Raw genomic sequence first — 23,365 nt, 5'->3', positions numbered from 1 at the left:
GAAGTTCGGATAAAGGGTAGTCTACCTGTACTAGGATCAGGCTTGATTGTGATACGCCCCAATAGCTTGCTAGCATTCACTGTGCCCGTGAGAAGGAGGATCATCTCCGTAAGGTAGTGAAAGAAAGACTCGCCTTTTATATAGGGCTTTGTTGTATCGTTCCGAAGCATCAGTGTACCACATACAGTCAATTACTTTGATGTGCAGTGACTGTTGTCATATAAGCAAACTGCTGTAGCATTTTTCACACAGCAAAGCCGCACTAATCGCAATCAGATGGATGATCTTTATTATGGTTGAGGGAGGAATATTGGCCAGGCTCCCTGGCCTCCTTCAAATAGTGCTATGGGCTATCTCGCTGAACAGGTTGAACATCCCATTTAATGGATACCACCTACAGCAACTACTGAACTGGAATGTCAACCTAGATTATCTTTTCAAGTACAACAATGAATCTTAAATCTACAATCTTCTAGCTCAAAGACTGGTAAATACATCAGCTTGGCTCAAAGTGCAGCTGGTACCTGTGGTGGAACTGTACCCCAGCAATTGTTACTGCCTTCAGGGAACAAAGGAAAGCGATGTAGTTGGACAGCTTTCACTCTGTGTACTAAAGATCCTGGTTCCTAAATCCGATTTGTTTTTGTTCTAATTTGTGGTTACGACCTTGTCTAGTGCTTCATGTGTGGTTTTACTGTATGGATTCTTGACACTTTGTGAACTTTTCTTACTTCATTATTTCTCCAGCTGGCTCCTCTGACCAGTATTCTGTTGTCACTAGGATTTCAGTAAAGCCATATGTTAGGTGTCTGAAATGCTCGCAGTTAACTGCCAAAAGCACACAGCAGTACAATTATAAAATTTTGTCCCTCCAAACTCTTTTTGTCGGGAGAGAGTATTTTGATATCTCACTGCTACAGGCTTGTCAGTGGTAGTGGTGAGGCAACTTGAGGTAATAATTTGAGTATCACACGAAACATACTGGATTAAGTGCAATTTTTGTTGTAGTGTATTGATATCAATAAACTAAATACATCTATTAACAGCACTGCATTACTATTATCAGCCAACTGCAGAGCAGCATTGAGGGTCACAGTAAAGAAATTGCAAGGTGATACATTGGCGCTTTCTGCCTACAAGTTGGTGAAAGTGTGGAGACATGGGGCACCTGTTGAGAGGCATTACATTAAATCACATTAGATAATGAAATTTAGTTCTGTGGAGCATGTTACTGCAGAGCTCCGGCACAAAACCTAGTTAGTCTACTCCGAATGTCGTGAAAAGGAAGGAGGAGCATTGGGAACAGAGTATTGCAATAGTGTACATTTATAAAAAATAAAAAAAAAAGTGTTTTACCTTCGAGAAAAAAAATTGTCTTTTTTAAGGAGCTCTCCTTAAATTCTCAAAATACAAGTTTCTTAATTCTGGTGGTGCTGTATTCTTGATATCATTTCCTCAACATCTGATCAGTGGATCCTATCTCCCTTAATTAAATCTTTTTTTTAATACAGCCTACAGCAGTAACCTGACAGCTTGTGGCAATCAGATGAGCTTCAAACCGTGAAAGCAAAAGACTCTGATGTTAGATTGCTTCTGTTGGGTTGTGCTGTGCATGTCATGTTTTTTGCATATTTTATAATAAACTTAAAAAAATTGTGATATATCTAAGTAGTAAGATAATTGCAAGACCCCCATCACCATTTGTATTTTTCTTTGGTCTAGCCAGAGAGCCACAACAGCTCTACTGGAAAACTGTGCACTTTGCCTCCTATGATGCGGATTGACTCTCTAATCTTGCCATAGTCCCCAGCTTGGGTTACGTGCTTTCGTTTCTCCTATGTCTACTTGATAAACATTCCAGCACTGGCCACTGTCCACCATGAGAGGCACCATGGCAGCCCTTTCAAGAATTGCATTTAGGAGCTGAACTATACAGCAATGCAAATAAAGGTGAAGCACTTGTAATAGATGCTTCACAGAGCTGGCTTGCTACAGGGGCACATTGCAGTTCTTAATCTTTTTTAAAAAATAAAATAAAAACACTGCAGTAATTCGGGTGTGAATAATGTATTTGCGCGGAATGCGTTACAGGTCACTAGGAGTAACCTGATATATCAAGATTCCTTGTGTTAGCTGTTTCAGATGTCTCCTTGTTACAAATTGTCATGTTGCTTTTGTAGACCTCTTAAGATTAAAAAGAGAGTTTCACTTTATCAAAATAATCTTTGATTACCATTCGCGTTGGGAGATTGGATGATAAAGTGGGTTGGCGTATTGTCCTTTCAACAGGAACCTGGCTTCAAATCAAATGGAGGTTGGTGACCTGGATGGTTCCCCTCTCTGATTGTAAGGGTATCCCATGAAATGAATTTGAGACAGTTCCTAGGTCAGTTCTTTGAGTGTGGGGCTGCATCACAAAACTAATCATAAATTGCCAATTTCCTGAGGCTCAAGCCTCAAATTGCTTGCATGAACAATGGAGGGAGAGGGAAGAGAGAAATTGCAATGGAGTGTTGTACTCAGTATTTGACGTGTGTTATATGTGGCCTGGGATGCTAATAAATGTATATACTAATTACTTGCAAAATGGCAGCTTGCAGGCTTTTGAGCTGGCAAAGTGCGGCACATAACCTAAGAATTAGGAGCAGGAATAGGCCATACGGCCTCTCGAGCCTGCTCCGCCATTCAATAAAATCATGGCTGATCTTCGACCTCAACTCCACTTTCCTGCCTGATCTCCATATCCCTTGATTCCCCTAGAGTCCAAAAATCTATCTATCTCAGTCTTGAATGAACACGACTCGGCATCAACAGCCCTCTGGGGCAGAGAATTACAAAGATTCATAACCTTCTGAGTGAAGAAATTCCTCCTCCATCTCAGTCTTAAATGGCCTACCCCTAGTTCTCGACGCTCCAGCCAGGAGAAACAACCTCTCGGCATCTACCCTGTCAATCCCCTTCAGAATCTTGTATGTTTCAATGAGATCACCTCTCATTCCTCTAGACTCCAGAGAGTTTTGGCCCAATCTACACAATCTCTCATCATGGGACAACCCTCTCATCCCAGGAATCAATCTAGTGAACCTTCGTTGCACCGCCTCCAAGGCAAGTATATCCTTCCTTAGATAAGGAAACCAAAACTGTGCACCGTACTCCAGGTGTGGTCTCACCAAGGCCCTATACAATTGTAATAAGACTTCCTTACTCTTGTACTCAACCCCTTGCAATAAAGGCCAACATGCCATTTGCCTTCCTTATTGCTTGCTGTACCTGCATGCTAGCTTTCTGTGTTTCTTGCATGAGGACACCAAATCTCTCCTGAACATCAACATTTGAAAGTTTCTCAGCATTTAAAAAAAATTCTGTGTTTCTATTCTTCCTAGCAAAGTGAATAACCTCACATTTCCCTATATTATACTCCATCTGCCACCTTACTGCCCACTCACTTAATCTATATCCCTTTGCAGACTCTATGTTCTCCTCACAGCTTACTGTCCCACCTAGCTTTGTATCGTCAACTTGGATATATTGCACTCGGTCCCTTCATCTAGGTCATTAAAATAGATTGTAAATAGCTGAGGCACCAACACTGATCCTTGTAGCACCCCACTAGTTACAGCCCTGCCAACCTGAAAAAGATCTGTTTATCCCTACTCTGTTTTCTGTCCGTTAACCAATCCCCTATCCATGCTGCTATATTACCTCCAACCCCATGAGCCCTAATCTTGTGTAATTACCTTTTTATGTGGCACCTTATCGAATGCCTTTTGGAAATCCAAATATACTACATCCACTGGTTCCCCTTTATCTACTAGTTTACATCCTCATAAAAACTCGAATAAACTTGTCAAACACAATTTCCCTTTCATAAAACCATGTTGACTCTGCCTAATCATGTTATGATTTTCTAAGTGCCCTGATACCACTTCCTTAACAATGGATTCCAGCATTTTCCCAACTACTGATGTCAGGTTAACTGGTCTGTAGTTCCCTGTTTTTTCTCCCTCCTTTCTTGAATAGCTGTTACATTTGCTACCTTCCAATCCGCTGGGACCGTTCTAGGATCTAGGGAATTTTGGAAGACCAAAACGAATGCATCCACTATCTCTGCAGCCACCTCTTTTAGAACCCGAGGATGTAGGCTGTCGGGTCATGGGGATTTGTCAGCTTTTAGTCCCATTAGTTTCTCTAGTACTTTTTCTCTACTTATATTAATTATGTTAAGTTCCTCACCCTCAGACCCTTGGTTCCCCACCACTTTTGGTATGCTTTTTGTGTCTTCTACTGTGAAGACAGTTACAAAATATTTGTTTAACATTTCTGCCATTTCCTTATTCCCCATAATTTCTCCTGTCAGCCTCTAAGGGACCAACGTTTACTTTTGCTACCCTTTTTACATACTTGTAGACGCTCTTACAATCTGTGTTTATATTTCTTGCTAGTTTTCTCTTTCTATTTTTTTTCCCTTTATCAATTTTTTGGGCCATCCTTTGCTGGTTTCTGAAACTCTCCCAATCCTCAGATTTACTATTATTCTTTGCAACATTATAAGCTGCTTCTTTCAATCTGATGCTATCCCTAACTTCATTCGTTAGCCACGGTTGGATCACTTTTCCCGTGGAATTTTTGTTTTGTTTGCAAGCATGAACCATGATGTAAATTGTGTTTTGTATATGTTACTGTCATTTGCACCTGATAAATGTCATACAGATCTTCTTGCTCACTTGTTTGGGGGGGGGGGGAGATTTGCCACTTCTACAGGATATTGTGCCCCCTTTATGGGTTAGTTTCTTGTTATTACCTTTTTAGTTAGAAGATTTGATTAAGAGGCAAGTGCCTATGATCAATTTTTTCTAAATATATGCTAGGAGTATCAACGGGTAAAGCTGTGATTTAAGGATTATAAGAAACCTTGATGCATATTCTCATCTCTTGTTACAAAGTGTAGATTGGCATTTTAACAACGGATCTCTTGTAACTTTTATATACATTATAAAAGATGTAATAGCAGAGCACTTGGAAAACAGTGACAGGATTGGACACAGTCGACATGGATTTACAAAAGGTAAATCGTGCTTGTTGTGTCTGTGTATAATAAGACAGACTGCAGGAGAACGGTATAGCAGGTGTTTACTCAACGTGGCTCACACGGGAACTGATCTGTACAGATTACTACTCGGTGCTATATACAGGTGTGGTCACCGCCGGTACTACAGTATACATGAGCTGTAAAAAGTAGTTCCCCCCCTTAAAGGTATATACATTACAATTCCTCCCCTTTTAGATTAACAGTACCATAACACTCATTTAACAATTAAATATCAAACTAATTACAATTAACACTTTTAACATGCAACATTAGCTGAAAATAGTCTATTTATATATTCAGTCTTTGGGGAGGCTTCCTGATCCTTTCTGGATAGCGCCTTTCCCGAGTGTCTTGCTCTTGGTGCGGAGGCGATTCTGGCCCCCTGTCGTCGGTTGGTTCATCAGCTTCCGATGCTACTGTTTCTGGGGTAGGTGCGACCTGTATGTCGGGTTCATCACCAGGTACGTATGGGCGAGGCATGGGGTTGACTTGTTCCTGTGACTCTAGGACCTGGTCAGCATGGTGTCTCACGATGCTCTCCCCAACGTCCACTGTGTACATTAGTGGGCCCTGCCTGTGCATATCGTTCCTGGTTGCCATTTTTCTGTTCGGTAGTCGCAGGCCAAGACTGGTTGCCCTACATTGAAGCTCCTTGTTGGCTTCTCATGGATGTGCTGGAATTGCTTACACTCAACATCTCTTCGTACGTTTGGTCTGAGCAAATCCAGGCGAGATATTAACCTTTGGTTATGAACATCATGGCTGGGGCCTGGTTGGTGACTACATGTGTTACATTCCAGTAGGCGAACAGGAAATTGTCCACCTTGTGCTGCAGCGGAATGTTATTGTACATAGCCTTTATTGCCTTCTTAAAGGTTTGTACGAACCTCTCAGCCAATCCATTTGTGACTGGATGATACGGGGCGGATGTGTAATGCCTTACCCCATTCTTTTTCAAGGACCTCCGGAACTCTTCGGACACAAACTGTGGTCCGTTGTCGGAGCAAATCTGTTCTGGCAAGCCATTCCTGGCAAAAATGGTCCGTAGGACTGCAATAGTTTTCTCCGTGGTGGTGGATGACATTTTGATGACCTCAGGCCATTTCGAGTGCGCATCCATGGCTATTAAAAACATTGAGTCCATGAATGGACCAGCAAAATCAATATGCACCCGTTGCCATGGGTGTAGAGGGGCCTGTGGTGGTGCATTTTGGACTTTCTGGCATCCTGAGCAGCTCTTGGTCAGGTCCTCGATTTGTTTATCGATTCCCGGCCACCACACAAGCCCTGGCTAGGCTTTTCATTTTTACCCCTCCCAGATGACCCTCATGAAGCTCATTGAGCACTCTATCCCTTAACTTGGGTGGAATTACCACTCGGGATCCACACATCAAGGTCCCCCGGCACACTGACAGCTGTTCTCTCCTTGTCGAGAATGCTGGCAACAGTGAGTCGCCATGTGCTGGCCATCCCTTCACCGTCAAATCATATACCCGAGACAGTGTCTGGTCATTTCGGGTTTCCTTTTCGATACAAGCGTTAGTTACCGGTAGGTATTCAACTATAATCGAATGGAATATTTCGACAGGATCCACTGCTGGTGCTTCCTCCGCAGTAGGCAGTGGCAGGCGTGATAGCCCATCAGCATTTCCATGCTGTTTCGTGCCGTTATATTCAATCTCATAGTGGTGCACCCCTAGAAAAAGTGACCATCTTTGTAGTCGTTGCGCAGTCATCACCGGAACGCCCTTCTTCGGATTAAAAATGGAGACAAGAGGCTGGTGAATTTCTGCCCGTGCAGATAGTGATTGAACTTTTTCACTCCCCACACTAGGCTGAGGGCCTCCCTGTCAATCTGGGCGTAGTTACGCTCGGCTGAGGTTAGTGATCGTGACGCAAAGGCTATTGGCCTCTCTGAGCCGTCCGAGAATTTGTGCGACAGCACCGTTCCAATGCCGTAGGGTGACTCATCACATGCCAACCGAATTGGTAATGCCGGGTTGTAATGGGCCAATACCTCTTTCGATGTGATTAGTGTTTTGCTCTTCTGGAAAGCTCGTCTACATTCGTCACTCCACTTCCATGGCACCCCAGTTTGCAGTAGGGTGTTCAGTGGGTGTAGTATTGTAGACAAATTTGGCAAGAACTTATGGTAGTAGTTTACCAGCCCGAGGAACGACCTCAGTTGTGACACATTTTCCGGTGCTGGAGCCTTGACTACTGCCTCAATCTTCTCTGGGGACTTATGTAACCCCTCTTTATCGATAACGTGGCCACAATACGAGATCTGTTTTCTAAAAAACTCGCATTTGGGGCGGTTAGCTCGGAGCCCATATTCCTGCAATCTAGTGAGCACCTGCTTCAGGTTGGCAAGGTGATCACTGTCATTTTCGCCTGTGACCAGGATGTCGTCCAAATAACACTGGGTCCCTGGGATCCCTTGCAGGACTTGTTCCATTGCCCTCTGCCAAATAGCCGGAGCTGATGCTACCCGGAATACCAGCCGGTTGTATTGGTAGAGACCTTTATGGGTGTTGATTGTGAGGTATTTTTTTGATGCTTCTTCTACCTCCATTTGCAGATACGCCTGGGCCAGATCAATCTTAGTGAAGCGTTTCCCTCCAGATAGCGAGGCGAAAATATCTTCAATCCGCGGAAGTGGATATTGTACGGTGTGAAGGACCGGGTTCACTGTCACCTTAAAGTCCCCACAGATGCGAACCTTCCTTGGTTCCCCAGGCGTGCTGCTCAACGACTTTTTCATCACCGGGACACTGGGTGTAGCCCACTCGCTCCAGTCTACCTTGGACAGTACACCTGAACGTTCCAGACTCTCCAGCTCTGCTTCGACGGCTGGGCGGATCGCATAAGGTACCGGTCTGGCCGTAAAAAATTTTGGGCTTGTGTTTTCTTCAATTTTAATCGTCGCTGTCATGCCTTTTAGTGTTCAGAGTCCTTGCTGGAACACTTCTTTCGCATCAGTTAGGATCTTTGACAGTCGCCCAGGTGTGACGTCGTCATCCTTTTTGTCAGCCACAGTCAGTGCCTGTATGGAATACCAATCCAGTTGTATTTTCCGGATCCATTCACGTCCCAGTAATGGTGGTCCTCCATCTTGCAATACATACAGGTCTAGTTTTGGTGTTTCCTTACCGTTATATATAACGGTCACCCTTATTTTTCCTTTGGGGTAGACTTTTTGCCCCGTGTACGTCTTCAAAATAATTTTTGTGTCTCTCGAGGGTATGTGTGAGAATAGCCGCTCGTAGTTCCGTCGGTTTATGACTGTTAGGGCTGATCCTGTGTCCAATTCCATCTTTACCTGGACTCCTATCTTGAGAGTGACCCAAATGGTTTGGTGATCCTCCGTTGTAATCACATTATGTAATTTCAGACAACTCAGTTCCCTGCTTTCGGAGTCGTTGTCACTCTTTTGTTCGTCTGAACTATTCTCCGTCATCTTATGTACCTTCTTGTACTTTTCTTTGCTAAGTTTCTTATTGCTGGTTTTCTTTCCCGACCTGCAGACTCGTGCTATGTGTCCTACTTTTCCACACTGTCTGCACTCTTTGTCTTTGAACCAGCAATCATTCTGGTCGTGTGTTGTTCTGCCGCAGCGATAGCACTTCTCTGTTCCATATGACATTTCGTTTGTGCCATATTCTTGCGGTCTCTGTTGTATCTCTGCAGCGCCCCTTGCTGCTGCTTCATATGATACCGCAATGCTGAAAGCCTTTTCCAGCATACAGTCCTTTTCAGATAAAAGCCGTTTCTGGGTTCCTTCACTTTGAAGCCCACACACAAACTTGTCTCTGAAGGTATCTGCCAGTCCCGCTCCAAACTGGCGGTGTTTCGATAGTTTGCGCAGTTCTGTTAAATAATCAGCATTGCTTTCATCCTTATGCTGGTTCCGTTTGTGAAACTTGAATCTTTCTGCTATCAGCAGCGGTGTGGGGTTTAAATGTTCCTGTAGTATCGTTACTATGTCTTCAAAACTCTTTTCCATTGGCTTCGTTGGGGTTACTAGATTTCGTAATAAACCATACGTCTTTGCACCCATTAAATTTAACAATACCGACGCTTGTCATCTGACACCTCATTTGCCTTGCAGTATATCTCTATTGGTTCAACATATGTAGTCCAATCTTCGACTTCATTGTCAAATGCGGTGATACTGCCACTCTTCGGCATTTCGGGTGTGGTTTAAAATGGCGTCTCCTGCGCTTTCCTTCCTCCCCCGCTGCTGCCAACGCCGCTCCCGGCGGTTCTCGTGGCAATGGCGGTGCCCTGTAGGTTTTGCGCGCTTCTCCTGCGCTGCTGCCAACGCCGCTCTCGGCAGCCCTCCTGGCAATGGCGGCGCTTCGTGGGTTTCTGCGCGTCTCTCTCTCTCCCTCTCTTCGACGCTGCTCGGCCCTTGAACACCAGCTGCGCCCTGTGCGCTCTGCCCTCTCTCTCTCTCTCTCTCTCTCTCTCTCTCTCTCTCTCTCTCTCTCTCTCTCTCTCTCTCTCCGTCGACGCTGCTCGGCCCCTGAACACCGGCTGCGCTCTGCCCTCTCTCTCTCGCTCTCTCCCCCGACGACGCTGCTCGGCCCTTTGCTGTGCCGCTCGGTCGGGCTCTAGCCCGCCGCTGTCCGGGAAGGGTCTGCGCACTAACTGTTGCCAGCCCGTTTCGCTGGACCACCTCGACTGGAAAGCCAAGCCTGGCTCTCGACAGCCTCCCCTGCAATTCTCGAGTCTCTGCTGGATGACTGGGCAGTTGCCTGTGGTCGACGCCCGAGTCTCTGGCCTTGACCTCCAACCTTTTATAGTTTCTAAGGCGTGATATTCACCATCTAGAATCGGGGCAGAGGGTATTTAAGAATATTAATAAATTTAATTAATTACATAGAATGGGAGATCAGGTGATGTGTTGCTGCTGCAATATGTGGGAGCTGGTGGACACCATTGATGCTCACGGTGACCACATTTGCAGTAAGTGTTGGCTTGTGGTGATTATTCCTTGTTTAGTAAAAGTATTGTGATTGGTTGTTTGTTAACTGCCTTGGGATATATGTTGTAATCTCATTGGTAGTTGATGATCACATGATGTGTTGTGGCCACCTTAAATTCAGTTCTTTTCCAGCTTTGGTTGGGACTGGATGTGGGAAGATGTGCTGCAGATTTTAAAGTTAATAAAGCCTAGCTTTAGAAGGCAAATCTGTTCTTTACTTCATGGCTGCTCGAAGAATTCCGGCTCCGTGTTGAAGAGCTGGAGTCCGAGCTTCAAACACTGAGACACATCAGGGAGGGGGAGAGTTACCTGGACTCCGTGTATCACGAGGTATTCACACCAATTAGATTAATTAATTCAGATGTAGTCCGTGGCCAGGGTCAGGATGGTGTGACTAGAAGTGAGGCAGGTACGGGGATCCAGGAGGTAGTGTTGGAGGAGCCGCAGCCCTTGCACTTGTCCAACAGGTTTGAGGCTCTTACTCCCTGTGAGGATGGGAACAGGGACTGCGGGGAGGATGAGCAACCTGGCCATAGCACCGTGGAGCAGGGGGCCATTCAAGTGGGGGCAGTTAAAAGAAATGTTGTAGTGGTAGGGGATAGTATCGTTAGGGGGATAGATAGAGTTCTTTGCAGCCGAGAGTGAGAGTCCCGAAGGCTGTGTTGCCTGCCCGGTGCCAGGGTTAAGGATATCTCCTCTGGACTGGAGAGAAACTTGGAGTGGGAGGGGGAGGATCCAGTTGTTGTGGTCCATGTTGGTACCAATGACATAGATAGGACAAGGAAGGAGGTTCTGCTGAGGGAGTTTGAGCAGCTAGGGGCCAAATTAAGAAGCAGAACCACAAGGGTAATAATGGATTATTACCTGAGCCACAAGCGAATTTGGCTAGGACAAATAAAATGAGTGTGTTAAATGCGTGGCTCAAAGACTGGTGTGGGAGAAATGGGTTTTGCTTTCTGGGACACTGGCACCAGTACTGGGGCAGGAGGGAGCTGTTCCGTTGGGACGGGCTTCACTTGGCCAGTGCTGGGACTAGAGTCCTGGCGGATCATATAACTAGGGCTGTAGAGAGGGCTTTAAACTAACTAGTGGGGGGGAGGTTCCTAGAGAGCAAATAATAAAAATGACAACAGAGAAGGTCATAGACTTAGGTAGCAGTGGGGAAATTAAAAACCAGAGCGTGTCAGGAAGGGGTAAAAGGTAAAGTAATAAAAAGGGCAAAAGCAGGAACTAAGTGTCACAAAACATCTTTGAAAGTTCTCTATCTGAATGCATGTAGCATTCGTAACAAAATAGACGAGTTAATGGCACAAATAACTACATATGGGTATGATCTTGTGGCCATTACAGAAACATGGCTGCAGGGTGACAATGCCTGGGAATTAAACATACCAGGTTATTTAACGATCAGGAAGGACGGGCAGGAAGGAAGGGGAGGTGGGGTGGCTATGTTAATAAAGGAAGGAATCACTGTAATACAGAGAAATGATATTGGGTCAAAAGATCAGGATAATGAAACAGTTTGGGTGGAGGTAAGGAATAATAAGGGGGAAAAAAACGCTAGTGGGCGTAGTCTATAGGCCTCCGAACAGTGACAACTCTGTTGGACGGAGTATCAATCGGGAAATAGTTGAGGCTTGTAATAAGGGAACATCTATAATTATGGGGGATTTTAACTATCATATTAATTGGACATATCAAATTGGGCAGGGCTGCCTTGAGGATGAGTTCATTGAGTGTATTAGGGATGGGTTTCTTGAGCAGTATGTAACTGAAGCGACCAGGGGGCAAGCAACCTTAGATCTGGTCCTGTGTAACGAGACAGGATTAATAAAAAATTTCCTAGTAAAGGATCCCCTTGGAATGAGTGACCATTACATGGTTGTATTCAATTAGAGGGTGAGAAGGTTGGATCTCAAACAAGTGTGCTAAGCTTGAATAAAGGAGACTATGAAGGTATGAGAGCAGAATTGAGTAGAGTGGATTGGGAAAATAGATTAAAGGGTAAGACAATACATGATCAGTGGTGTACATTTAAGGAGTTATTTTACAACTTCCAAAAAAAATATATTCCACGGAGAAGAAAAGGGTGTAAAAGAAAAGACAGCCATCCGTGGCTAAGTAAAGAAATTAAGGATAGTATTCGACTAAAAACAAGGGCATATAAGGTAGCCAAATCTAGTGGGAGGATAGAGGATTGGGAAAACTTTAAAAGACAGCAAAAAATAACAAAAAGATTGATTAAGAAAGGGAAGATAGATTATGAAAGTAAATTAGCAAAAAATATAAAAACAGATAGTAAGAGTTTTTATAGTTATATAAAAAGAAAAAGGGTGGCTAAAGTAAATATTGGTCCCTTAGAGGATGAGACCGGGAAATTAATGGTGGGAAATATGGAGATGGCAAAAACACTGAATATTTTATATCTGTCTTTACAGTAGAAGACACTAAGAATATCCCAACACTGGACAAACAGGGGGCTAAAGGGGGGGAGGAGCTAAACACGATCAAAATCACTAAGGAAGTGGTGCTTGGTAAAATAATGGGACTCAAGGCGGATAAATCACCTGGACCTGATGGCTTACATCCTAGGGTCTTGAGGGAAGTGGCGGTAGGGATTGTGGATGCATTGGTAATTTTCCAAAACTCCCTGGACTCGGCAATGGTCCCGGCAGACTGGAAAACTGCTAATGTAACATCCTTATTTAAGAAGGGCAGTAGACAGAAGGCTGGAAACTATAGACCGGTTAGCCTAACATCTGTGGTAGGTAAAATTTTGGAGTCCATTATTAAGGAGACAGTAACAGGACATTTGGATAATCATAATTTAATAGGACAAAGTCAGCATGGTTTTATGAAGGGGAAGTCATGTTTGACAAATTTGCTGGAGTTCTTTGAGGAAGTAACATATAGGGTGGATAAAGGGGGAACCAGTGGACGTAGTGTATTTAGACTTCCAAAAGGCATTTGACAAGGTGCCACACAAGATTATTGCTTAAGATAAAAAAAAATCATGGGATTGGGGGTAATATTTTGGCATGGATAGAGGATTGGCTATCTAACAGAAGGCAGAGAGTTGGGATAAATGGTTCATTCTCAGACTGGCAATCAGTAACTAGTGGTGTTCCGCAGGGGTCAGTGCTGGGTCCCCAACTCTTTACAATCTATATTAACGATTTGGAGGAGGGGACCGAGTGTAACATATCAAAGTTTGCAGATGATATTAAGATGGGAGGGAAAGTAGTGAGTGAGGAGGACATAAAAAACCTGCAAGGGGACATAGACAGGCTAAGTAAGTGGGCAGAGATTTGGCAGATGGAATACAATACTGGAAAGTGTGAGGTTATGCACTTTGGCAGGAAAAATCGTAGAGCAAGTTATTTTCTTAATGGCAAGAAACTGGAAAGTACTGAAGTACAAAGGGATCTGGGGGTCCTGGTGCACGAAACTCAAAAGGTTAGTATGATGGTGCAGCAAGTGATTAAGAAGGCCAATGGAATGTTGGCTTTCATTGCTAGGGGGATACAATATAAAAATAGGGAGGTATTGCTTCAGTTGTACAAGGTATTGGTGAGACCGCACCTGGAATACTGCGTACAGTTTTGGTGTCCATACTTAAGAAAGGACATACTTGCTCTCGAGTCAGTACAAAGAAGGTTCACTCGGTTAATCCCGGGGATGAGGGGATGGACATATGAGGAGAGGTTGAGTAGATTGGGACTCTACTCATTGGAGTTCAGAAGAATGAGAGGCGATCTTATTGAAACATATAAGATTGTGAAGGGGCTTGATCGGGTGGATGCGGGGAGGATGTTCCCGATGGGTGAAACTAGAACTAGGGGGCATAGTCTTAGAATAAGGGGCTGCTCTTTCAAAACTGAGATGAGAAGGAACTACTTCACTCAGAGGGTGGTAGGTCCATGAAATATGCTGCCCCAAAAAGCTGTAGAAGCTACATCATTACATAAATTTAAAACAGAAATAGACAGTTTCCTAGAAGTAAAGGGAATTAAGGGTTACGGGGAGCGGGCAGGAATTTGGACATGAGTCTAGGTTCGGATCGGTCATGGCCCTGTGGGTAGCGGAGCGGGCCCAGGGGCCGTGTAGCCTGATCCTGCTCCTATTTAGTGTGTCTAATTCTGTTAGATTCAGGAGATGGTTCTGTGATAGTGGATTGGCGGTTAGGATCAGATCAGCCATGATCTTATTGAATGGCGGAGCAGGCTCGAGGGGCCGATTGGCCTACTCCTGCTCCTATTTCTTATGTTCTTATGAATCCCCGGGAGGTGATGCAGAGTTGCAGGTAGGTTCGACTTGCCTCGTCGCCCACGTTGTGTCTGTGTATAATAAGACACAGACTGCAGGAGAACGGTATAGCAGGTGTTTACTCAACGTGGCTCACCCGGGAACTGATCTGTGCAGATTACTACTCAGTGCTATATACAGGTGTGGTCACTGCCGGTACTGCAGTATACATGAGCTGTAAAAGATAGTTCCCCACTTAAAGGTATATACATTACAGTGCTTGACTAATCTACTGGAATTTTTTGAGGATGTAACTCGTAAAATAGATAAGGGAGAACCAGTGGATGTGGTGTATTTGGACTTTCAGAAGGCTTTTGATAAGGTCCCGCGTAAGAGATTAGCGTGTAAAGTTAAGGCACATGGGATTGGGGGCAAGGTATTGACTTGGATAGCGAACTGGTTGGCAGATAGAAAGCAAAGAGTTGGAATAAACGGGTCTTTTTCCGAGTGGCAGGCAGTGACTAGTGGGGTACAGCAGGGATCGGTCCTTGGACCCCAGCTATTCACAATATATATCAATGATCTAGACAAGGGAACTAGATGTAATATCTCCAAATTTGCAGACGAGACAAAGCTGGGTGGGCGTGTGTGCTGTGAGGAGAATGCCGAGAAACTACAGGATGATTTGGACAGGTTGGGTGATTGGGCAGAAGCATGGCAGATGCAATATAACGTGGATAAATGTGAGGTTATGCACTTTGGTGGCAAAAACAGGAAGGCAGTTTATTATCTGAATGGCAATAGATTGGGAGAAGGGGAAGTGCAACGAGACCTGGGTGTCCTTGTGCACCAGTTGCTGAAGGTAAGCATGCAGGTGCAGCAGGCGGTTAAGAAGGCAAATGGTATGTTGGCCTTCGTAGCGAGAGGATTCGAGTACAGGAATAAGGATGTCTTGCTGCAGTTGTACAGGGCCTTGGTGAGACCACATCTGAGTATTGTGTGCAGTTTTGGTCGCCTTATCTGCGGAAGGATATTCTTGCCATGGAAGGAGTTCAGCGAAGATTCACTAAGCTGATACCTGGGATGGCAGGAATGACGTATGAAGAGAGATTGGGACGATTGGGCTTGTACTCGCTGAAGTTTAGAAGAATGAGAGGGGATCTCATTGAAACTTATAAAATTCTGGCAGGACTGGACAGACTAGATGCAGGGAGGATGTGCTGATGGTCGGGGAGTCCAGAACCAGGGGTCACAGTCTAAGGATAAGGGGTAGGCCATTTAGGACAGAAATGAGGAGGAATTTCTTCACCCAGAGAGTGGTGAACCTGTGGAATTCTCTACCACAGAAGGCAGTAGAGGCCAATACATTAAATATATTCAAGAAGGAGTTGGATATATTTCTTAAGGCTAAAGGGATCAAGAGGTATGGGGAGAAAGCAGGGACTGGGTACTGAACTTGGATGATCAGCCATGATCGCATTGAATGGCGGAGCAGGCTCGAGGGGCCGACTGGCCTACTCCTGCTCCTATCTTCTATGTTTTGCATAGTGAGATCTTGCTCCCTCACATAGCCTCCCCACCTGGTTATACAAGTACTTTCCATCACCTGCCCTGTCCAAACTGCTGTTATGGTGGTGTGGCCTTTAACACCAAGTCACACCTTGGTCACTTGCACCTTCTCCTTTGAGCATCTCGCTTTGTTCCACCCCCCTTGCCTCTCTTAAAATCCTCAGTGTTGTGGAATATATAATTTTTGGCATTTATAATTTTGTTTAAACTTTCATTTTGGACATTAGAAATGTTAGTTCGTGAGGTAAATGGTGGCTGAAAAAGAAATTTCAGAAAGCATTTTGGGAGAACTGTGGGAACCCAGTGGCCAGGTTGTGCAGTCACAGGGTGATGTACTTCTCAGTATAAACTCGTAGCTATTGTGTGTCACAGTGTGACATCTTTTTAACTCTGAAAATATCTATCACAGCGCCACTTACAACGGATATTGCAGGTACTTATGAATTTTCAACTAAATGCTTGTGCCATGTGCTGTATTTAATGCATAATAGATGGTGAAAAGATTTGGCGATCTAGCGCTTTAACTTTTATTAACCCATTATTAACTCTAATGTTGCTTCTTGTTCCCAGTAACGATTCTTAATAAGTCTTGTCTTTCTCATCAATTCCAATAATGCAGAACGTCTGTTTATCTGTTGTGCTTCACCCTTTCCTTTGCTTTCTTGTCATCTATTACGCATACATATGCTTCTCTCATTTCTGTTCTCCGTGCACAAATTGTCAAACCAATTTGTTCCTTGAGTTCCTTTCCTGCATCAAAAACCAAACTGTCTTTCAAATTCCAATCCAGCTTTTTCATTCTTTTTAGTTTTTAGGTATATTTTCACAAAATAGTGCACAAGACCAATGGTTCTACTTTCTCCACATTCAGTCATTTTTTTCCCCCAGGGGGGTGGCGGGTCGGGGGGGTGGCGCGGGCACGGGGGGGCGCGGCAGGACGTGGGGGGGGCGGGACGTGGGCGGGGCGGGACGTGGGCGGGGCGGGACGTGGGGGGGCGGGACGTGGGGGGTGGGGTGGGGATAGGGGGGCGGGGGTTGGGGGGTGCGGGGCGGTGGGGGGGGGAGAAGAGTGTTGTGAATGTGGTTGTGGCCAAGTCCATGGTCGGATTCCTCAGCTTTCGATCGTATTACAGTTTTTACACCAAGACCTCCCATATGTTGCAGCATCTGTTGGTACACCAACTTTCCCACCTGCTTTTCCTTCATTTAATTTATAGTATGCATGGCCTCTGTTTTTTGATTCTGTTCTTCTAGCTCACTTGTAATGCTTGACTTTCTCTGGGCCTTGAATCACCTTCATATATTCTGTCTATCTAACTCTAAAGTATCTTTTATAATACATTTGTTATGTAGGGCCCAAAACCATTCCAGTGTTTCCTTCACTCATCTTAACATTAATTTACTTGAAAAGTATTTTTTTGGTGTACTGTTGCGTGAGGATCAGCAGATGACCTGCCAAGAAATGTGCAAGAGTGCTCCCCTTGTTTCTTACTACTTTCTTCAAGTAAACCCAAGGCCTCTGCTTAAAAAGAGTAGAGTATAGGATCAAAAGTTAAGACTCTATCCAATTTAGAAGAAATTCACCATGAAACCTTATTCTAAGTTTAGCTCCGGCTCCCAGCACTTTCCACTGCTGATTGTTGTTTTCTGTGGAGCAGTGGAATTTCTGGAGCATCAACAATTTGCATTTATATAGCGCCTTTTTAAATATAATAAAACATGCCAAGGCGGTTCACGAGCGTAATCAGACAAGAGCTGACAGGAAGCAGAGATTAAGCAAAAAAACATCCTGTTCCACTGCATAGCAGGATGGTTGCACTGATTAGGAGGTCAGCAATGGTGTCTTTTTAATTCACTTTGAGGAGGGGCGGGGGAGGAACTCTGTCAAGATAATTTTCAGACAAATTCTTGATAAGGCCATAAGGTTTCAGTCTGAAGTATTCCTTTGTTTCACAATAGTTACTCCTCACTGATGCTCTGATAAACCATGGCCTTCAACTTGGAGCATGTTAGTTATGTAGAAAAGTTTGGAGAATGTATTTTCTGTAACCCAGGGCTCAGTGTAACACAGTGCAATAATTATTTTGGATCGGTTTGTGAATATTTTCCATGTTTTGTTGGTTTTGAATTAGATTGGGGAGGAAAAAGTAATATTAAAATTCTAGTAAAAGCTGTTTATATTAGTGGTTGATGTGACATCAACTGTGTTGTGCAGAGAACAAGTGCAGTGTAACTGGGTCTTAAACAAGCAAATAGTGTGAAATAAAAGTTTTATTTCAAAGAGTCGGATCATCCAAGAATGAGAGGAGCAAACCTCCAACTTGACAACACAGGGATTGCTTGGCTCACTCTCCAATTCCTGAGGCAATATTTGTCTTTAGAAACAAAATATGCTTTCATTTGATTAAGCAGTTCATTGTGGCATTTAAGGGATTGCCAGTTGAATCTTGCTAATACATTTTAATCTTTTTTTAAACACCTTCAGGGTAATTTTTGTCTTTGCCGCTTGGATGGTAAACTGACGGAATAGATCACTCACCCGTTGCAAAAATCACCTGATTTACATTCCCCCAATGGAAGTGAAAATCGAGCAGTTTCTATAAAAGATGGGGGATCCGCCCCAACATTTACTGCCTAAATGATGATGACAAAAATACCTCCCAACCCATTTCCACTTCCATCCATTTAATCCTCAGTTATTGGGAGAAAGAACCAACTTGCATTTATATAGCACCTTTCATGACCTCGGGTCGTCCCAAAGTGCTTCACAGCCAATGAAGCACTTACGAATTGTAGTTACTGTTGTAATATAGGGAAACGTGGCAGCCAGTATGCACACAGCAAGGTCCCACAAACAGCATTGAGATAGTGACCAGATAATCTCTTTTTAGTAATGTTGGTTGAGGGATAAATGTTGGCCAGGGCACCCAGAAAACTTTCCTGCTTTTCAAATAGCCACATATGATCTTTTACATCCACCTGAGGGGGCAGACAGGGTATCGGTCTCCCCTGGAAGACACTGTCGCCATCAATGCAGCATTCCCTCCGTACTACACTGAAGTGTTAACCTAGATTATGTGCTGAAGTCTCTGGAGTGGGGCTTGATCCTATGACCTGACTCGGAACTGAGAATGCTGCCTCTGAGCCATGCATGGCTGACAAATTGTACTGCCCTTCAGTTGATCAATGAACCTGGAGACAGATATGAAAAAGGATCCTTGCCTCTGGGTCAGTTCCTCCCAGTGTTTTATAAAAGTAGTAAAGTTTTGTTTGGGTTGAAGTTCTCTTTTATTATATTATGACTAATATTGAAGTCATCTTGTTAATTGTAGTGAAATGGAATCTGCTTGTCATACACAGTTCAGAAATTTGACTGACTTTGTGTGAAAGCACACAGTGAACTTTAATGTAGCTTTTGGTTCAGCCTGTGATTTATGCCAGAGCAGCAGTAGAGACGCGGTAATTGCTCAACATTTATCGACTAGGGAGCAAGAGTCGATCACTCCTGACTGCCATAGAGTGACCCTTATTGCAAGGTGCACATGTGGCCGTGGGTAAGGACAGGATCTGACTCTGATGTGATTCCCCCCTCACCCGGTGCTGTAAAAAATCGCTGTGTAGGTTCATAAGAATGGTGATTGGAGGAGGAACCAGTGGTCTGGCAACGCCCGAGAGTCTCTGCCCTAGCAAGAATCATTACGTTCAAGGTTGGAGGAAATAATATTGGAATGGGGAAGAGGAACTTAGTAAAGGTAATGCAAAGAACAATGGTGGTTCAGTTAACAGAAAACGGAATTTCTAACTTCAGAACATAGAGCTAGACCATTGCATGGTTGGTATCCTAGATGCTTGAATTTCATTTCAACTTTTTTGTTTTGAGTTGTGGTTCTGCTTCCCTTTTGTCCCATGAAAACATTCTTCTCGTTTGTGTATTGTGTGTTTTCTAGCTGATGGTGATCTATAACATATCTGCTATATGTACATGCTGCCCCTCAGTGACATCATCCGAAAGCACAGCGTCAGTTTCTACATGTATGCTGATGACACCCAGCTCTACCTCACCGCAACCTCTCCGCTGTTTCTAAATTGTCACTGCTTGTCCGACATCCAGTCCTGGATGAGCTGAAATTTCTTCCAACTAAATATTGGGAAGACCAAACGCATTGTCTTCGGTCCCCACCACAAACTTTGTTCCCTAGTCACCGATTCTATCCCTCTCCCTGGCAACTGTCTGAGGCTGAACCAGACTGTTCGCAACCTTGACCCCAAGATGAGTTTCCGTACCATCACTAAGTCCACCTTTTTTCACCTCTGTAACATCACCAGACTCCGCCCCTCCCTCAGCTCATCTGCTGCTGAAACCCTCATTCATGCCTTTGTTGACCCTAGACTTGATTATTCCAACGCACTCCTGGCCGAGCTCACACTTTCTACCCTCTGTAAACTTGAGGTCATCCAAAACTATGCTGCCCGTGTCCTAACTTCCACCAAGTCCCGTTCACCCATCGCCCCTGTGCTCACTGACCTACATTGGCTCCCGGTTAGGCAACGCCTCGAATTTAAAATTCTCATCCTTGTTTTCAAATCCCTCCATGGCTTCGCCCGTCCCTATCTCTGTAATCTCCTCCAAGATATTTGCGCTCCTCTAATTCTGCCCTCTTAAGCATCCCTGATTTTAAGCGGCTGTGCCTTCAGCTGCTAATGCCCTAAGCTCTGGAATTCCCTCCCTAAACCTTTCTGACTCTCCTTTCCTCCTTTAAGACGTTCCTACCTCTTTAACCAAGCTTTTGGTCATCTGCCCTAATATCTCCTTGTGGCTCAGTGTCAAATTTTGTTAACGCTCCTGTGAAGTGCCTTGGGATGTTTTACTACGTTAAAGGCGCTATACAAATACAAGTTGCTGCTGCTATGGGTATGAAGGGAGTGGTTTTTACTATGAACTGGTATCTTTCTACAAACGTGTTTTTTATTTCCTAGTGGTTGAATGGGGAGATGACGTGAAACCAATTACCGAAGACGAAACCATGGTCTTGGTGAATCATCAGGCAACAGGTGATGTCTGCACCCTCATGATGTGTCTCCAGGACAAAGGAACGGTAGGGTCTGCAACCTTCTGGCAGTTTGTGTCTTCTTTGTGTTTTAAGTCTGAACCAGACGCATTGGCCATTCTTTGAGTATTGCTAGTGATTCTAGTTGACGAGGAATGTGTTCCCTGTGTCCTGCCAATATGGCTTCACTGCTTCCCAGAATATACTATTCCAGCTCCAGTATTGCATATGCTATTTGAAGGGATATGTACACACACAATTTCTGTGTTGTCCTCTATACTAAGACATATGGAGAACACTAATTAAAGCGCGCATCCTTGCATTTGGTGTGCTCACCATATACGGTAGTATTGCTGGCTTATTCTGAAGGTCAAAGGTTAAATTTTAAAATGGTTTATACTACTGAAAATATACAAGCAAATCTTTCTGCCAAGTGTGTGAATGCCTTGCTCCATGAACTTACTGTGGTAAACCACTGTTAACTCTGTACAGGTCCGGGCATGTCTCCGCCCCTGGCTCCACCCCTAAGCCCGGGTATAAAGGTGACTCTCCACCCTTCCCCCGGGAGCTCTTAGGATGGATCCACTAGCAGAGGCATGCTCCAGTTCTTAGTCAATAAAAGCCTACTTCGTATAAGTTCAACTCGTAATCTTTGGTGTTGTTGATAATGCATCACTTACTTTCCCTCATGGCTCCCCAGCCAAGGGAAGCATCCTCCCTGCATCTACCCTGTCAAGCCCTGAAAGAATTTTGTATGTTTCAATGAGACCGCCTCTTATTCTTCTAAACTCTCGAGAATATAGGCCTAGTCTACTCAATCTCTCCTCATAGGACAATCCCCTCATCCCAGGAATCAGTCTGGTGAACCCTCGTTGCACTCCCTCTATGACAAGTATATCCTTCCTTAGGTAAGGAGACCAAAAATGTACACAATACTCCAGGTGCGGTCTCGCCAGGGCCCTGTATAATTGCAGTAAGACGTCTTTACTCTTGTACTCAAATCCTCTTGTAATAAAGGCCAACATACCATTTGCTTTCCTAATTGCTTGCTGTATCTGCATGTTAACTTTCAGTGATTCTTGTGCAAGGGCACCCAGGTCCCTCTGAACACCAACATTTCCCAATCTCTCGCCATTTAAAATATACTCTGCTTTTCTATTTTTCCTACCAAAGTGGATAACTTCACATTATATTTCATTTGCCATGTGCTTGCCCACTCACTTAGCTTGTCTATCTCCTTGAAGCCTCTTTGCATCCTCCTCACAACTTACATTCCCACCCAACTTTGTATCATCAGCAAACTTGGATATGTTACATTTGGTCTCCTCATGGATGTAGATTGTGAATAGCTGAGGCCCAAGCACTGATCCTTGTGGTACCTCACTAGTTACAGCCTGCCAACCTGAAAATGACCTGTTTATTCCTACACTCTGTTTTCTGTCCATTAACCAATCCTCAATCTGTGCTAGTATATTACCCTCAATCCCATGAGCCCTAATTTTATTTAATAACCTCTTGTCTGACACCTTATCGAAATGCCTTCTGAAAATCCAAATACACCACATCCACTGGTTTCCCCCTTATCTATTCTGCTAGTTACAACCTCAGAAAACTCTCAACAGATTCGTCAAGCACGATTTCCCTTTCATAAATCCGTATTGACTCTGCCCAGTCCTATTATTATTTTCTAAGTGCCCTGTTACCACATCCTTAATAGTCTGTAGTTCCCTGTTTTCTCTCTTCCTCCTTTCTTAAATAGTGAGGTTACATTTGCTACCTTCCAATCTGCAGGAACCGTTCTAGAATCTATGGAATTTTGGAAAATGACAACCAATGTATTCACTATCTCAGTAGCCACCTCTTTCAAAACCCTAGGATGTAGGCCATCGGGTCCAGGGGATTTTTCGGCTTTCAGTCCCATTAATTTCTCCGGTACTATTTTTTAAATTAATACTAATTTCTTTCAGTTCCTCATTCTCACTAGACCCTTGGTTCTCCACTATTTTGGATGTTTTTCGCATCTTCTGTGAAGACAAGTATTTGTTTAATTTCTCTGCCAGTTCCTTATTCCCCATTTATAATTTCTCCTGTCTCAGCCTATAAGGGACCCACATTTACTTTCGCTAATCTTTTCCATTTTACATATCTATAGAAGCTTCCACTGTCTTTGTCTCTCGCTAGTTTACTCTCAAATTCTTTTTTCCCTTTATCAATTTCTTGGTCCTCCTTTACTGAATTCTAATATCCTCCCAATCCTCAGGTTTACTACTCTTTTTGATAACATTATAAGCCTTTGATCTAATACTATCTTTCCTTTTTTATATTTTTCTCTGTAAAGCTCCTGAGCACCTTTTTCTACATCAAAGGCATAATATAAATACAATTTTTGTAGCTTTATATTAAATTTACTATTTTAAAGGGCTG

General features: G+C 43.9%; 1 protein-coding gene across 3 annotated transcripts in view; it reads left to right on the top strand.

The window, feature by feature from the left end:
• The window catches only part of lpgat1 (lysophosphatidylglycerol acyltransferase 1), a 151,660-nt gene that overhangs the window by 17,313 nt on the left and 110,982 nt on the right, over nt 1-23,365 (top strand). For all 3 annotated transcript variants that reach the window (XM_085981274.1, XM_085981273.1, XM_085981272.1), the window contains one exon: nt 20,871-20,989. In XM_085981274.1, coding sequence (XP_085837400.1) covers nt 20,871-20,989 — 119 coding nt within the window. The remainder of the gene's footprint in view (nt 1-20,870; nt 20,990-23,365) is intronic.

Source organism: Somniosus microcephalus, chromosome 3 (genome assembly GCF_052327205.1).
Source record: "Somniosus microcephalus isolate GS21.2 chromosome 3, FLI_Smic_1.0, whole genome shotgun sequence".
Taxonomy (NCBI): Eukaryota; Metazoa; Chordata; class Chondrichthyes; order Squaliformes; family Somniosidae; genus Somniosus; species Somniosus microcephalus.
Note: the sequence above shows the minus strand (reverse complement) of the source record. Positions and strands in the feature narration are given on the sequence as shown.